General features: G+C 34.8%; 2 protein-coding genes across 2 annotated transcripts; one reads left to right on the top strand and one right to left on the bottom strand.

Annotated features, from left to right (window-relative positions):
- Window positions 1-3,522: 3,522 nt before the first annotated feature.
- On the bottom strand, window positions 3,523-14,172 carry LOC144967524 (cytochrome c oxidase copper chaperone-like). The gene is made up of 4 exons (XM_078904900.1): window positions 14,021-14,172; window positions 11,406-11,526; window positions 10,206-10,293; window positions 3,523-5,718 (listed from the first exon to the last, which is right to left on the bottom strand). The coding sequence occupies exons 2-3, from the start codon at window positions 11,522-11,524 to the stop codon at window positions 10,209-10,211; spliced, it is 204 nt and encodes a 67-aa protein (XP_078761026.1). The 5' UTR covers window positions 11,525-11,526; window positions 14,021-14,172; the 3' UTR covers window positions 3,523-5,718; window positions 10,206-10,208.
- A 273-nt stretch (window positions 14,173-14,445) lies between these two features.
- Window positions 14,446-17,742, top strand: LOC144969514 (uncharacterized). The gene is made up of 2 exons (XM_078908644.1): window positions 14,446-14,518; window positions 15,990-17,742. The coding sequence occupies exon 2, from the start codon at window positions 16,035-16,037 to the stop codon at window positions 16,518-16,520; it is 486 nt and encodes a 161-aa protein (XP_078764770.1). The 5' UTR covers window positions 14,446-14,518; window positions 15,990-16,034; the 3' UTR covers window positions 16,521-17,742.
- The last annotated feature ends 320 nt before the right edge of the window (window positions 17,743-18,062 follow it).

The raw sequence follows: 18,062 nt of genomic DNA, 5'->3' as shown, positions 1-18,062 counted from the left end.
CACGAGTAATTCATTTGTTATTTTGGAAAACAGAAATAATGGTTATGATCGATGAACACATTGGTTATGATGGAATTCTCAAACTAGCCATAATTTATGATCATCAACACAGGACCCACTGTCTCAAAAAAAACCTCTATTGTTTCAGGGACGGTTTTGAGGGTAAAATTTGAATTTAAAGTCAGAATATGGGACTCGTGACATTATTTATTTTATGTTTTATTAAGATAATAAAATATAAATTTTTAACAAGCTTAAAGGTAAAAACCCATATTTCTGATCATTTTACGGTTAAATTTACTTTTTGATATCTGGTTCACACCAATATAATACCAGGTTGAGGACATGAGTCACAAGTGTACTTGTTATATGATTGTAATCTTGCATAAAAGAGTAAAAGAAAATATAATTTAAAAAAAAAAGAAATAAAAAAGGTTTATGTCGATTACCAGATTATTGCTTTAAAAGAGAAGAACTATGGACCTCTATTTAGCATAATATTTCAGTAGTCTCCAACTGCCTTATCATGCTCACTAAACTCATTGTGCTTCATGGGACAAACTCTCTCTTTCAATTTTGTAAGTTCAAGTTGTGGACAAGTGTGTATGAAACAGTGCCAAGCGAAACAAGGAAGAAAAATACAAGAAAAAAAAAAGTCCCAAGAAATTAGTCTTCCCCGACTGGGGATCAAATTTGACTCAGACCATCTGACTGGTACAGTTTCAGACACACTTGTTCAGATCTTTATCTTACACCGGTGCCCGCTCCCCAATTTCTCAATAAGTACAAGTTGCTAAACCACTGTGTGACCCATTGCAACAAAAAATCGGTATTTTATTGGTATGAACTAAATTATGAATATTGAGTGGATAACTAAAGGATCAGAATAAGGAATTTAAAAATTTATTTATCTTTTTGAAGTGTTTGAAGATTCCCCAATGCAGTCTCTTTTTACCCCTCAAAATATATAAGTTAAGCTCGAACTCCATTGAGCTTTTATATATATCAATATTCACTTTATGTGTAAAAAGTGCTTTATAATGGATCCAAAGCGACTAGCAACACTTAAATGTTGAACAGTTTCTCCAACACAGACAAGACAGTCAATGGCTTTATTTGCGTGTGATGAGAGAATTATTTATTTGTTTTCAATGGTTTTAAGGCGCTTGCGACACATTCAGGTTTATATCAGCGCCTAAAAAGGAAGAAAATAGGATATGTCAAATTCTAGAATTACAATTAAAGTTCCTGAGTAAAGGTTAAACAAAGGGAACTGGCAACAAATAAGGATCAGATGTAGATTCCAAGAGCATTCCATCAATGTACTTAACTTGAGATAACCTATAAGTCTCATCCAGACACAAGCACAATATCAAACTAAGAGGAATACACTCAAATGCTTACATTATACGTTCAAAATAACAAATATAACAATACTGCCGTTATTTTTAAAAGCACAGTATATGCAATGTGAACCTAAAAGCACATACTATGTTCTTTAATAAAACGGCAGAATACATAACAGGGAGATGATTTAGAAGGGGGAAAAAATATCATCTCCCAAAACAATAACTATGCATTAGACTGTTTCCCTCCCAGCCATGGACAGGACAAAACCAAATATCTCATTCCAAGACAAAGACAGAAAGCAACTCAGAAACAGATAGACTTATAGGGAATAGAAGACACAGTATGGACTCAAATTTGCGTCACCCACAGCTGAACTCAAAACAGGGTCAGAAGCCTAATGTCATACCATGAGACCACATCGCTGCATAAGAGATAAACACTCAAACAATCCATGGTTATCAATTACAATAAAATATACCACGAAGCGATGATTTACAAGACAAGGAATATGTATCATCTTCCAACACACAACCCCCCCCCCCCCACCTCAAAAACAAAAAAAAAGCAAACAAACAGCAGCATAAAAAGAAACAGAACAAAAGACCCTAAGAAGGGCTTGGGTAAGAGAGAAAGTAAAAAAAAACAAAACAGATAAAAGATAGTTAATACAAAAAAGTTAACTTCCTTGTGTCCCAATGGGAACTAAAGGCATATCATGTTCACCAAATATTAACCCACCGGGGTGAAGTGCTGAGGTGTGCTAGTACAGTCTTGAACTCTCTCTTTCTCTCACACACACACGCAAAAGAGTCCTTTGGGTCATTAGGCCCATGGCAGTTTATCCTTGTCTCTATAGTGTAAAATGGACAATAGCAGTAGATTGTTACCCTTTGTATAAGAAGCAAGACTATCACAAAGTACTTTCCATCAGATCTAACTGAACAATCTACCCATTCACTGCTAGGAGGATAAGGAGGGTGGGGGTGGGGGGTGGCATCAGACAAAAATCTCGACTTCACCTGCAATCGATCTTGGTCCTTTTGCAAGTGAAGTGATTGCTCTATCAACTTGGGATCCCCAGTCCTGGTTCTCAAATGACCAATTTTAGGTCCTTGGTTTCAAGCCATCAACCAGGCACTTAATGTATGCCCTTAGGAAAGACTTGAGTGTCTATACAGGACAGTATCCACTAAACTTGCTCGAATCACATTACGAAGGGTCCCTGGCCAACACCGACACCTAACACGTTAGGTGTTATTATAATTTTTTTCCAACAGAGACAAAGCCGTTAATGGCCAGGTACTCACTTTATACCCGAGTATGGTGAGAGAATGACAGTGACAGTAAAGAGCCTCAAGGACTCAATTATGCGCCGAACCAGGCTTGAACCCAGGACCTTCTGATATAAAAGCAAGTGTCATACGACAAGAGCAAATAGGTGAAAGACACTTTACATTAGGCACCCAAGTGCTTTAGATCTGGTGGAAAGTACCCTGCAAAATACTAGCATTCTAGCAAATAATCTTTATTGTCCTTTTAACACTACGGAAGTAAGAAATCACTTGGGCTCAAAAATTGCATTCAGTACTATAGACAAGGGGGTCCCGATGGTTCAGTTGGTAGAGCACTCGCTTCACATGCAAAGGAACCAAGATCGATTCCGGGTGCAGTTGGGATTTTTTTTCTGATCCGCCCCAGGATACTCCCAACAGTGAATGGGTAGCTGGGCCTGTTAGATCTGATGGAAAGTACTTTGTGATAGTGTTCTATCCAAAAGATAGCAAGCAATTGCTATAGTCCCTTTTACACTATAGAAACCAAGATAAACTCCAGTTCCACAAGCCTAATGGCTCTGAATAACTACTACTTCAGACAAGTTCATATCTGTCTTGAATACATTAAGGCCAACGTGTTTATATAGTTAGTCTAGTCCTCCTGACTGAAGCTTTTTTTATATAAGCCCTCACATTCACTCTATATTTTCTTTTACTCCTTCACTGAGCATGATTTGCTGCTCATACAACCCCTATTCATAATAATAGAACTTTACTGCCCAAAGAAATGGAATTTCATTTTTGTTCATATTGATAGTAATATAAAATATAATTAATAATAGTATAGTGTAACATATACACGTTACACACCCCACACTCATGAAAACAAAAACCTGAATACATGTCATAATCATAGTTTATTTACATAGTTTCCAACAAGGCATTAAAAACATATATCTTATTTAAAGTTGAGAACATTTGGAATATAAATAAATATGGGGTCAGCCAAACAGCTATCTACCAATAAGGAGATATCTCATTCACTCTCTCATTCTGCTTTGCATCTAATTCATATAGCCTGCTTCAGGTGTTCAGAGTTTTTAAAGCGCTTGAAACACTTTTAGGTCATTTCAGTGTCAGTAAAAAAGAAGATCATAAAAGAATAGTTGTAGATCTGAAGTTAAAAGCACAATAGAAAAAGTAAGACAAAGGAGGCTCATGTTTAAAAAGAGAACAGAGGATTCCACAAGCAATCCAACAATGTACCTATTTAAAACATTCCTGCAAGGCCCATCCTGGATCAAGGAGGGGTTCCCACCATGAAGGATATATTTTGTTTTTAAGGGTTTTCCAGCACTTGCAACACATTTAGGTCATATTAGGAAAAAGTAAGACAAAGGGGAATGATTTAAATAGGGAACAGATGTAGATTCCAAGAGCATACTGGTAATGAATTTAGTTTGAGATCACCTAAAAGTCTCATTCAGACACCAGCACAAGTTCCCACTAAGAGGAATACACTCAATTATTTACAAATCATATGTTAAAAATAAAAAATAACAACAGTACATTACAGAGAGATGACTTACAAGGAAAAAAAGATCATCTCCCTAAACCACAACTATACATATGACTGTTTCCCTCCAAGCCAAGAACTCTGGCCAGGGTCAGAAACAAAACTAAGTAATCTCATTCCAAGACAAAGAAGATAGAAATTGGAAAACAGATATAGGGGTATGGAAGACACAGCAAGTACCTGTTGCCCACCATGGGAGGTCTGGAACCCCACCCAGCATGAAGGATAAACTCAAATTTTAGCAAATTACAATATAAATCAACTATAATTTTACATTACAGAGAGATGATTTACAAAGAAAAAAAAATATCATCCCTTAAAAAAAGTAAATATGTACTTGAGTGTCTCCATTCTAGATAAGGATCCCTGCCAGGAACAGGAAAAGAAAAAAAGAGAAATCTCAATCCACAACAAAGACAAGAGAGCTATATGGAAAGGGAAAACCGCAATGAGAGATAGAAGACACAGCATGTGACCTCTCTACCCACCACAAGAGGTCAGAAGGCCCTATCAAAACACGTCAGAATTTGAGATTTCACAACTCAATTAAAAAATATATTCATTTACAGTTTATTTTTAATCTTAAAAAAAGGTTAAACCAAAATTGAAGGGGCCAAGTTCAGTGCTGTAACATGAGGTAATAATGGCCACAAATATATTTCTAACAAAATGCTTTAAAATTATAAAACTGTTCAAAAATAAATTTACGAACCAAATTTAAGTAAAGGCCTTGAAAAAAATATTTAAAAAAATAAGATAGCCACAGTTACAATGGGTGGCCAAAATTACTCTATGTCACAGTACTTCGGTTTCGACACTTGAGGTAGGCTGAACAAATAAACATGCGCGAAGAAAATCAAACAAATTGCTCATTAACATGAAAATTTATTATTTTATTACAGTGCCACTACACTTCACAATGGTTTTCTGATAGAAGCATTTTTTCTCTTGGTTACGTATGAAGCCTTATCCCTTCAAGATTATCGATAGTTTATTAAAAATAACTAAGAGAAAAGGTTGGCACGAAAAACTTTTCAAACTGTTTTTAGTTTACTGACTTTCTTATCCTTTTCTTCCTTTTTTTTTTTTTGTTTGCTTTGGCCATTTACAGTTCAACCACATTTCTCTCCATTTACAGTTTCACCATTTTTCTATCCATTTACAGTTTAACCAGTTTTCTCCATATTTACAGTTTAGCCATGTTTCTCTCCGTTTACAGTTTACAATTTAACCATTTTTCTCTCCATTTACAGTTTAACCAGTTTTCTCTACTGTAAGCCAATAAATAAATAAATGCAAATAAAGAAAACCGTAAAAACAACAAAATACAAGCTCAATGCAAGTACAGAAGCTCAAAAACGAACACTATCTTTAAAAATTGCTGGGAGATTTGCATAAAAATGATTAGAATACAACAATATAAAGCATTACGTCCAATTAACAAGATCTCTTGTTATCCTCTTCACGGCCCATCTGTGATCATGCATCATGTAGGTATTCCTATAAATGTAAAGATAGCTGAAAATAAAAAAAGATGGACAAATACAAATCTCTAACAGGCGTCTGACTAGACATTAAAAAAAAAAAAGAGAGAGAGAGAGAGAGAGAGAGAGAGAGAGAGAGAGAAAGAGAGAGAGAGAGAGAGAGAGAGAGAGAGAGAGGGAGAGAGAGGGGGGGGGGGGGGGGGGAGAGAAAGGAGTTGAACATGAATTGTTTTTAAAGGTTTAAAACAAAAAAAAAAAAACAAACCCAAAATGTCAATACAGTCTTTGGATTTAATTTCATAATCTTATGACAACGTGACTAAACAGATCAAAAGTATTAAAATCAGGCTTTATACAATAGAACTCGGAAATAGCGAGTTTGACGGGTCCACTCCTGATTACTCGCTATTTCCGAGTTCTCGCTATTCCCGAGTTGCCAGGAAAGGTCACTCGGCCGGTGTAAGAAAAGGTTATAATATTTCTGGTTATTCCCCTCGAGTGTGTAATTCGAGTAAAAGCCGTCGCCCCAATTTCAATTTCTTCCCAGAAGTGGCAGAATGCTTGTTTTTTTTTAATATTCCAAGTAAAATCATGATTAGAAAAAAACAAGAACATAGAAGTACGTGTGTGTGTGTGTGTGAGTGCGTGCAAGTGTTTGTATGCACTAGGCATGTTTGATGAGGTAAGCAAGCGCATCACTCAATCACTGTCCCACTGAAATAATGGTTCCACGCTCCCCTCTCTCGCTGATCGTGTTGTTTGTTAACGAATGCTACTCGCTGACTGATGCTGCAAAGTGAGACATGTTGATATGTTGGCTGCCAGTGCTTACCTCGCGCGTCGAGTGGCACCACATTGGGTGAATAATTGACCCCCTCCCCCAATACACACACACGCACACCCAACCCCCACCCAAATTTGTTTCGCCTATTATGTACTACTACAGAGTAGGCTACTATGTAATATTACTCGTAGCGAAAAATAAGAAAAGAAAAGAGGCTAGGTTAAAATTATTTAAATCACCCGTCTCTTGTTTTGCTTTACTTCGTTCGCAGTCCTAGGCTGGGGCAGGAAATGCTCGTTATTTCCGAGTTGACCTCTTTTTCATACTCGCTACTTTCATGCTAATTTTATTGACTCAAATAAGGGGAAAAAACGGGGATTTAGATTTTACTCGCTATTTCTGAGTACGTTACTTTCATGTTCTACTGTATAATGTGTGGGTCCTATTAACATATCACATAGCTGCCAACTTTTCAAAAATAAAATAAGGAACGCTCATTTGGCCGGGGATGAGGGGACGACGTGTGCCCCCCCCCCCTTTCATCGAATCACAACATATAAAAGCCAGCCTTTTTAATTACTATTACTAACACTAACAAGTTTGAGATAACAGAGGCTAGTCCAAATGTTGCTAAATTATCGGGTTTAGTACCAGCACATTTGAATCGTTACAATGACACTTTCCACAATGAGATCAAGATTTCAGAACAGACAATATAAAGAAAGAATTCAACTGCCTCAACTTTGATAAGAATAGAACCAATACACAAGAAGCACAATTGTAAAATAAATGAAATAACTTAGGATGGTTAGAAATGAATAACTGCCAACCGTTTTGGGTTTAAAAAATAGGTGAGTTCGGCTAAAAAGTAGGCGATTTTCTTTCATGCAACATAATGGTCTTTAAGTAGTACACAATAATCGTAGTTATAGTAAAATGCACCTCTAAATATTAGAGAATTCCTACTTCTTTACTTTGACAAGATAAACACACCTAAAAATGGAGTATACTTATTTTTCTTGAACTAAACCGTTACAAAAGCTTGCTTGAAAAATAAAAAGTAAAAATCAAATGAAGATGACTTTTTAAAGGGATTAAATTTATATTTCGTAAATCATTAAAGGGAAATAATCATTGTCATGTTTAATCTATATAAGCAATTGATTTTCTGATTGAATACCTTCCAATCAAAGATGTGGATTTAATTTTATTTTTAATTAAAATAATATTTGTAACAAATAGTGAAAGTATCAATACGGTCTTAGAATAATAAAAGTATATCGAGGCTAACATCCTATTCTATGCAAATCTCCAATTAGACCTGTAAATGAGCTCTATAAAAATTGACTGAAACTGAAACTCTTCGTAATTCGTCGTAGCGGTAAAATCCAAAGAATCAAAATGAAAGGTAAACAGCAAGCTCACTTGAGCAAAGCAATGGCAGAAAACTAAATTGCGAGGGAATTAATTAGGCTACTTACCATTGTTCCTTGTAATTAGGTACCCAATCAGTGAAGAAACTTAGAAACGGTCAACCAGTTTGTTTACAACATGAGGTAATCGAGATGTGCTTGTAGCAATCATTTAACTTTCGATTTGAAGGTGTCTACATAACGAACTTCCGGTGTTTCGAATTTTTCTTTCTCATACTTTTCCTGTCCTTCAAGTAAATGTGGTCAATTTTGGCTTAGACGAAACAGTGAAATTTATCGCTCGGCGGCTCAGTTAAAATTGGCTACGACAGGTTTCGAAAGTGAAAAAATAATTTCACGAAGGCTGTGTGAAAATACACTGGGGTGTGTTCATTCACGGCAATTCTAAAAAGCGTCGCTTAGCCTTGGCAATATATATCCATCGTTAATATAAGCGGCCCATGAGCTATGCGTGGGGCTGTGGAACATTCCTAGTTAACTTTACAGTCAATCGACTACGATTCATGAATTCTTTCTTTATTCATTTCTTTCTTCCCTTTTTAAAAATATTTGAATTTGACGAATTGACTGATTTCAGTTAATTGACTGAGAATTTACAGGTCTATCCAATACATTATGAAAGGTTTGAGTAAAAACAGGCGTCATATAAACAACTGGAATTTTTTTAATAGTTGAAAATCATTTATGATAGAGGCATAATTCAAATTCAAGAGCTACATAGGAATGGAGATTATGCTGTGCTGATTTAAACCCTGCTCATCATCTGTCATTGGACACTAATAATAATAATAATAATAATAATAATAATAATAATAATAATAACAATAATAGTCGTAGTAATAGTAATAATAATGGATCAATAATAATAATTCATTAGGCTCACATGCCTTGTTTACCACAAATTAGTCAAAAATTACATAATATGGAATTTGAACTAAAAATAAGGACTTACGGACTCAGGAAGTCAAAAACGGAACAAATCCGTTTTTAACGGAATGGTTGGCAGCTATGATATCATAGTAAGGATTGCTAAATTCAAAGGCCTTTAAATACCCGACGAAAAAAAAAAAAAAATTCCTAGATATAATCATAACTATGATCATCATTTCCATCATCATCATCTGGTGCCTTGCTTCCAAGCATGAGTGATCATGTCTTTTCAACCCTCTATATTGTCTGCTGCCCTGATAGTCTCCACATTACTTCTTCCTTGTGTCCAGTTCCTAATGTTGCCCACCAATTTCATCCTCTGACTTCCTGCATCTCATTTCCAATCTATCATTTTTGTTGTCACCAGCTCCTCTATCCCTTCCCTCCTCATTACATGGCTAAAAAACCTTGCTTGTCTTCTTATTCTGGCAAAAAAAACTTCTTTTGTACCCTTCTTCCTCTAGTTACCTTTTCGTCTGATCTTCTTACTGTCCAGGATATTTACATCGTAAACAATAAAAAATATATCAATTAAAAACTCATTCATCAAGTCCATACTTTTGTATACTTAAAAGCTCAGTACACAAGAGCCCGGTCTGAAAGTAGTTGTGCGGCTATGTTGTCTTGTGGTATGACACTCGCTTTCGGATTGGAAGGTCCTGGGTTCTAGCCTCGCACTCGGCGCATAGTTGAGTCCTTGGAAAAGGCTCTTTACTCACATTCTCTCACCGTAACAGGTGTAAAATGAGTACCTGGCCATTAACAGCATGTCTTAGTCCGAAAAATTGTAATATCGCCTAACAGACGGCACATTCCGTCCTACATGTTAAATGTTGCTGTTGACCAGGGACCCCTTGTAAAGCTCTTTTTTTTTTTTTTTTTGTTTTGTTTGTTTGTTGCTTTAGGTCTCTTCCAACACAATTGAGGTTATATGAGAGACCGCTGAAACAAAAAACAAGCAATCTAACAAAAATAGTACAAATGTAAATCAAAATCATAACCTAAAGATATCATAAGCTAAATTATAAATAACCAAGAACAAACAGGCAGAAGATTTACAGAAAAAAAATATCCCCTGTCAAAAATACAATCACAAACAAAAGAAGCAGGATAGGCTAGTAAAGAGAAGAAGAAACGACATCACTATCGGATCGTACACCCATGCGAACATCATAGGTATATGATTCAAGGGTGATGCTCCCATCCAACCACCCGCGTAAAGCTCTTTGAGCACATTTAGTGGATATTGCGCTATATAAAGCTCAATTATTTTTTTATTATATTAGTGTGTCCATTTCAGCCAATTTCCCCAGAGACAAAATATTTTCGATGCACAGCAGCAGATTGAGATCAAACATTACGTCAGGTCCTCACCTTTTATATATTAAACCCCATGTCCCTCATACACTGTTTATGTTTCTCTATCAAGTCACCACAATGCTCCTCTCCCCTTTCAATGATGCTGTAGAAGTAAGAATCAAATATAAGAGGTGTATCTCCTTATAATAAAAGGCAAAATGCAGATTAATCATATTATGTAGAAGTAAAATGGAACAACTATGAAATTCAAAGCAGTCTTATTGCTTATCTCAATATTTGATATTGATTTTAACTGCAAGATAAAAGTTAGTATCTTTCCTTTTAAATATCTGGCAATAATAAGAAAATTTGACAAAAGTGCAGAGAATACACATATTGTATTTACTGTTTTGTTGTTGAGAACTATTTTCATGTTGTGAAATCGTTTAAGTACACAAAAAAAAAAAAAAAATTAAAAAAAAAAAATTTTTTTTTAAATTTTAAAAAAAATAAATAAAAAATAAATAAATAAATAAAAAAAATAAAAAAAGTTTAAGTACACTAAAGGAGTGTATAATTTGAATCATTTTAAAAAATTGAAATTGAATACGGGTACAATCTGCAGAATAATGCATACAAAAGCGTACAATGAATGAAAATGAATAAGTAAGGTTGGCAACACTGTGCCAATAGGTCTCTTTCCACAACTTGTCTTTAATAACATTATATAACCTAATATTCCACAGCAAACTACAGGCATTTTATTAGTAATAATTAAATAATCATGATTATCATGCGGCTATGTGGCCTTGTGGTATGACACTCGCTTTTGGATTGGAAGGTCCTGGGTTTGAGCCTCGCTCGGAGCATAGTTGAGTCCTAGGAAAAGACTCTTTACTCACATTCTCTCATCGTACTCAGGTGTAAACTGAGTACCTGGTCGTTAACAGCGTTGTCTCTGTCTGAAAAAAAAATTGTATAAGTGCAGAACACGCGTCATGTCTCGTTCTTCAAGCTACGTGTTGCTGTTGATCAGGGACCCTTTGTAAAGTTCTTTGAGCACTTTTAGTGGATTATTGCGCTCTATAAAACCTCAGAGAAAAGCTCAATAATCATAGTATAAAAAAGAATTTATATCTCACCCTAAAGACACACAAATAAAATGCAATAGTTTACAAGTATCCAAAAATCAAAATACCAATATATATATAATAAACCTGGCATAGTCATCCTTTTGAAAGTTTTGATACACCATGTACTTTGTAAAGAGCATACCATGTATCTCGGGCTTTCTTGGTCTCTGGACAGGCACAGCAAGGTCTCAATTTTGGCTTCTCTTTACCATCTCCAGACCCTTTAGATGACATGTTCATATCCTGAGTTTTGGAAGACATCTCTGTTGAAAAAAAAATATATCAGATATTAAATTATTTTTAAAACAACAATAATAAACATGATTACCTTTAAAAAGACAAAAAGGATTGATTTCTCAGACCTTATTAATTGAATTATCTGAAGAAAAGTTAAGCTATGTAATTTCAAAATGGCCCAATTTTTCTTTCTAAACCTTCTAATGTCAGTTCCACTGTCAAGCATTTATTGCGATCATATTAACTCTTTCGAGTTCACCCTCATGGAAAAATCGAACAAATTTGTTAGATGTTCCTTGCATACGAACTCGAAGAGAGCTAACGTCTGAAACCTGCCACAAATGGCTTTCATCAAATGAATCTTATGAAAATCTTTAGCAAAGCAAAATTGAAATTTTTTATGTCATATCCAAATTTCACTCTTGTTCATAATTGCGATCAATCAGATTGAAAATGAAAACCCCAACTCATCTTCCCAAAACAGTAACTATAAATACGTTAATTTCAGATTGGATTTACATGTAATTGCTTGAAAATGCACTTTATGAACTCTGAAAAACACATTATTGTTGATTTAATGTATGTGTGAAATTGATTTTTAAAAAACAAAAAAATCGCCACTGCCTTGTGTTTAGTAATAGAGGAAGAGTTTGAGAGACCTGAACATGATAATTTGAAAACAAAAGGAATACAGACCATGCAGTCTTTAAGCAAGCCATCATTAGACACCTTCGGATTCGAACGTGCTAAAATTGTTTCTTACCAAATTTTTGCTATATGAACTACATGCCTTAAAGCACAGTAACTCTGGCTTCAGGACTCTTTGTTACATACAATACCAAATCTGATTCTGATTGTTAATCATTGTTACCCGTTCCCTTTGAAGGACAAATGAGGCATCATAGTGTGAGAAAGAGAGACAGAAAGAGGGCGAGTAAGGAATAGAGAGAAAGGCAGATGATAACGCACACACACAAAATACACTCAGACAGACATACGCACACACTCATACACTGAGGCTACACACAGGCAAACAAGAAATAAAAAAGGGGAAGTGTTACATAAAATTATGCCAAAACATTGGCTGCAATAAAGCTCAATTACTGAATTATTTTCACCAAAATAAGACAGACCCTCATGAACACCAACATTCTCCACTATGACAAATTACTACAACGTTTTTCAAATCGAGTGTTTTTATTCCATTTTTAACTGATGGATTATTAATAATTAATAATATCTAGAATTAAAGAAAAAATATGAACCTAAACTAAACCAAACACCACAATGACGGGTAACGATGTGGCAACATCGCATGGTGTTGTGCGTTCATGACTAACCAACAAAGGGAAGTGATTTGAAATTTAATTTATGGAAATCTCTGGATTATGTCTACTTTGAATTCAAGCATGCTTCGGCATTAACAACGCCTAAGCTTTCTCTCAATGGCCATGTTAAAGGTGGCATGGACTGTGCATAACAAATTGCACACTTCATTAACATTTGCCAGTAGCAGCTGTTATGAAGAGATTTTATACATCTTGTTCACAATAGGGGAAATTAAAGAAGGGAATAATAAGCAAATTCACTAGAAAAGCACATACATGAAAACCGAACACCATGACAACAGCTCACAACAACCTTGATCGAGATGACAAACACAAACATACAACAGAAACGCATATATCATTCCAAACACTGCATCTTGTTGGAGGCCTACCATCAGTGTGTGGGTTGATAACTTCTTGAGGGCCAATCATTCAAGAAAGAGCCTATCTAGTTTACATTCACGTCATGAAAATTAGATCCATTGCTCTTGTAAAAAGATTGTTAACAGAAGAACACTGTGTAATGAGTAGTAATGGGGTAATATAGTTTTCAGATGCAATTTGACCCCCAATCTCCAATAACTTTGTATTAATATTTTAAAAATATCAATGACTGAAAATAAGGCAGATGAAACAGGATTGTCTCAAGGTAAGTTATTTTAAATAGATTAGATAGACGTCTATCTAAGATGACAAAATTTTCAAGTCATTGTCTATTTACTTCGATATTGACAATGAGACTTGCTATATCTTAGTAGAAAATGACGCCAAGTGACAGGGGGAGAAAAAAGTTTCAAATTTATGGAGAGGGACATGACAAGCAAATCAAACGTCAATTGATTGCGACCCAAAAACACAGGCCAAGCACAGTCCATGTCTGTTTTAGTTTACATCAGCTAGAACGGTTGCATCATCAAATTTCGATTCACTCATTATCTTTCAAAATGTTTTTAATCGTTGAACCAAGATTATTCAGCTCCAGCCGTCAAAGATTTAATCTAGATATAGACATAGAAAATGGTGACATATTCATATAGACGTCTAATGAATGGTCTTTTGATTTTGACGCCAACGGGCCAACGGCGGCGGCAATGTAATGTCAATGTGGTGATAGATCTCTATTATCAATTCCACTCACTTCACACCTTTAAATTAAAACATGGACTCATGTTATCGCCACAGTATCTCTTACCTGACTTGAAATGAAATTGGAATAAAAGGCAAATATGTACAACTTTAACAATGCTGTGAGTTTGCGTGCTGTCGCTTCCACGCGCGTGTTGTCTTGGTTCTTTCCTAACCGTTGTTACAAAAGCGCAGGAAGGTCACTCGTTTGTTTTTGGCCCTTTGTTTTTCTTGGAAATGTAAAATGGAGTTATTTCCCCCTGTAAAGGGCCAATGATTATTTTACTTTGAATAAAAAAAAAAATTTAATTATTTTTTGCACTTTCACTTGTCAAATATTCATATTTATCATTTACATCATTCTATATTTATATCTATTTATCAAAATTTTAGTTTGTAGCAATTTTTGAAGCAAATTTCAAAAATCCAAATTTAAAATGGTAATAAAAATAATGATTACCCATGAGTCTATTATTGTTTACTATTCTTCATTTGGCAGCAGCACAGCTGTGGACGTTCGTAAACCTTCGATCTGATTATGATTTAATTCCAGGGAAATTTGTCAGTAAGGACACTAAAATATTTGAGATTTTTAACATTTATAATCCTTATGATTATTCAGAGCAACCGAACTGACTACTTCAATTGCTAATATAACATATCAAGCTTTCTTCCCATCGTCTTTTCATCAATCAATCAAATCAAACGCGACGCCAGTGCCAGTGCCAGGGCCAGTGGAAAATTTTTGGCTGCGGCTATTCGGACTCGAGTCTGAATAGTCTCCCGTACTATTAGGTCTCAAATTCCAATGCTCATGTGCAATCAACAGGTTATTAGGCCTCGGTCTGAATAGTCTCCCGTGGCAGTATATTTTTGTTCTTGTTGTTTTTAAAAATATTTTAATTATATTGATAATTGATAATTACATGCATAAAGTTAATGAATGCAAATCAAAATTACGATTTTAGTAACTATCAATAGGTAGTCTAAACCCGCTTTATTTGACGAGAAAGACAAAATCATTGATCAATTGGAAGTCCAGATAGAAATTAAAAAGAAAAAAGTTAAAGCTTTTCAAAAGTAACAAAAGGCTGTCAAAGTCAAAGAAACGATCCATGGTATAAATGAAAAGCTTTTCTAACAACATAACACAATGTCTAAATAAAATCAGGACAAAAAGAAATAATTTAAAAATTACATATATTCGGATAGTGTGAGACAGGCAATCCAAAGCCTAGTGGTATGAGCTGAGTCAAGTGTGATATGCGCAAAACAGAATTTCTTCTGAACTCTTTCTTAATTTCTTTTTCAGTTCCACCCTTGTTCAACATTGTATCGTCCTCCCCTATGTATGCACTCACACATTGGAGTTAGAGTCTGAATAGCCACGGGAGACTATTCAGACTTGAGCCCGAATTGCTACTTCGTTTTTGTTTTACTCGATTCGTGACCGCCTTATTATCAGTTTTAAGCTTAAACTATAGCTAATTTTCTCACCAAATTTGTGATCATGCTATTTGAGTTTAGGTGATGGCCGAGCACATCAAATTGGTTTTTATTGATTTTAAGACTTCAAAGTCATAGTCATAGGGATGTCAAAAAATAACTATAATAATAATAAATATAGACGCTTCAATTTTATTTACAAAGACAGATTGAAACTGATGTGAACATTTTAGGTTTCCCCCTTGTCAACAAAACACAATGAATGAGACATGAAAAACTATTGATAGATGAGAGGATGGCGTTGTTAAGGTGGAAAAACAGAACACTGCTGAAACAGGAAATAGGCTGCTCCTTAGGAAGGAAGGGTATTAAGACAGAATACATTTATTTAGATAGAATTCCTATATTAAGGGTTAAAAAAGTGAAATTCCTATTTTTTTTGTCTTTAATTCCTATGGAATGTGAAGGGTTGGCAGGTCTGCATCATACCATAAGACCACAAATACAGAAACGAAATAAAATAACAAACTTGTAATTTGCAAGGGACACAAATTATAACTTTTCTCTCTCTCTTTTTTTTTTTAAACCAGACTGGCAACATTTCTATTTTATTACTTTGACCAGCCATAATCACAATGAGCAGAAACAGTCACCAACCCCTTCCCCAATCAGACAGCCTAGCTGGTGATTTTGACACTGCATCTGCTGATTCTGGTCGAATATCTTCATCACTCATTCATTCAAGTTCAAACCACAATGACCACAACAATGGCTATTCCACTTACTCTGATCCAGAGTTTTCATCTGGTTCGGAAAATCCTTACAGGGACACAACTGAAAGCGATATCAATCTTCGTCATATTCCATTGGAAGATTTGATTCCCAAACCATGGAAAACCTTTGAACAGGTTATCATCGCTTCATATGTCAGTGTTGTATTCTTCTTGTTCACCGGATTAATGGCTGTTCGCTATGCAAGACGCGGCAAGAGGCATCAATCCAAAGGTTTGATGGGAATGGCACAGAAGGATTTAAGGCTTGCTGTATCTTTCATTTACGCAAGTCTGGTGCTCGGTTTTATTTTCTTCTTCATCATCATCCCCATAGTGGCTTCTGCTTAAGCATTTCATTTCTATTTCATTCTCTCAATGCTTAAACTTAATTCTGTCATGTTCATACGAATGGTCAATCTAAAAAACTTATTTAATTTCAATTCATGTTGAACTTTGTACTTGAGAGACTTTTTACACATTACATTATTGTTCCATTCCTTTAAAAAAGAATATTTTGATCTTCATCTCTAATAATTTTCATCTGATTATTATTTTTTATTTTTATGAGAAAACAACAAGCAATTTTTTACTCACTTTAAATCTTCAATGATTTTTTAAATGTCACCAAATGCTTTTATTCACGATTAGTGTTCAAATATACTTTCATTTTGAAAACTTTTTTCATTTCTCTTTAATTTCACATCAATCTTATGATTTTATAACTGCTACCGCAAATTTTTCACAATTTTAATCAGTGCTTAACTCTGAGCCTGGTTGGCTATCATGCACAATTTCTCCGTTTTACAATTTTAAAGTTTATTTTATTTCAAGCCATACATGTTGAATCCCCTATTAAAAGCAATAATAACATATTTACACTGTTGTACAGGTATAAAAATAATATATTAAGCAAAGCATTTGTTCATCTGCTTTCCTTCGAGAGATATGTATTGTTTCAAAAACACGAAACTTTTTGTAACTTCAAGACATTATATTAAGAGTACACAGTGGTAATTGCCTAAATGTCTGTTTTTCCCAAGTGCTTATACTAATTTGGTGAATTAATTATTTTTGTCCTTAAAATATAAGCTTAAGTAGTTGATTTTCTAAAATGATTTTGCCTAAAAATGCCTACTCTCAACAACAACTTTGGATGCTCAAAAAATTTTTTTTTAAATTGAAAAGAAATTATTTCTCCCAAATTCACCATTTTCGTAGTCGAATGAATGTACTTGTGTGATATAAAAAAAAACTATTGTAAAGCACCTCTGAGCACTATTTTTGGATACTGGCGCTATATCAAATAACAATTATAATATAATACCATGCCAAACTCACAGTCTGCATAAAAGATGCAACTCTGATATTTTATCAAACAATTGTGTATGCATCCTGTGTAGAAGCCTTTAGCGAAAAACTTTGCTCCAGATCTGGCAGCACCGACTGCAACATCATGTTGGTGGCTAAGTGGCTCAGTCTTTTCTCGTATTAATTTGGGGTATAAAACCAAAGACTAGAGGTGCCTAAATGAGTCAATAAAATGGAGAGAAAGATAAAGGGAGTAAATGTGACTCATAAATAAGGGAATGACACAAAACAAACAATGTTTCGGCCTTTGGCCTTTTTCAAGTCTTGAAAAAAGCCAAAGGCCGAAACGTCGTTTGTTTTGTGTTGTTCCCTTATTTATGAGTCACATTTACTCCCTTTATCTTTCTCTCCAATTTGGGCTTTGTTGAGCCTAAGTGTGGTCATTGACATAAGGAAAACTCTGTCCCAGGCATTTTGTCCTTGGATACAGAATTTTTACACATCAACCCCAATCATGATACGTATAAATGAGTACCCAGCTATAGGCGGAGATGGATATTGTAAGTGTTCTAGTAATATAAG

This window comes from Berghia stephanieae, chromosome 3 (genome assembly GCF_034508935.2).
Source record: "Berghia stephanieae isolate SIO BIC M18660-M18661 chromosome 3, UCSD_Bste_1.3, whole genome shotgun sequence".
Lineage (NCBI taxonomy): Eukaryota > Metazoa > Mollusca > Gastropoda > Nudibranchia > Aeolidiidae > Berghia > Berghia stephanieae.
This window is presented reverse-complemented; position numbering and strand designations above follow the sequence as displayed.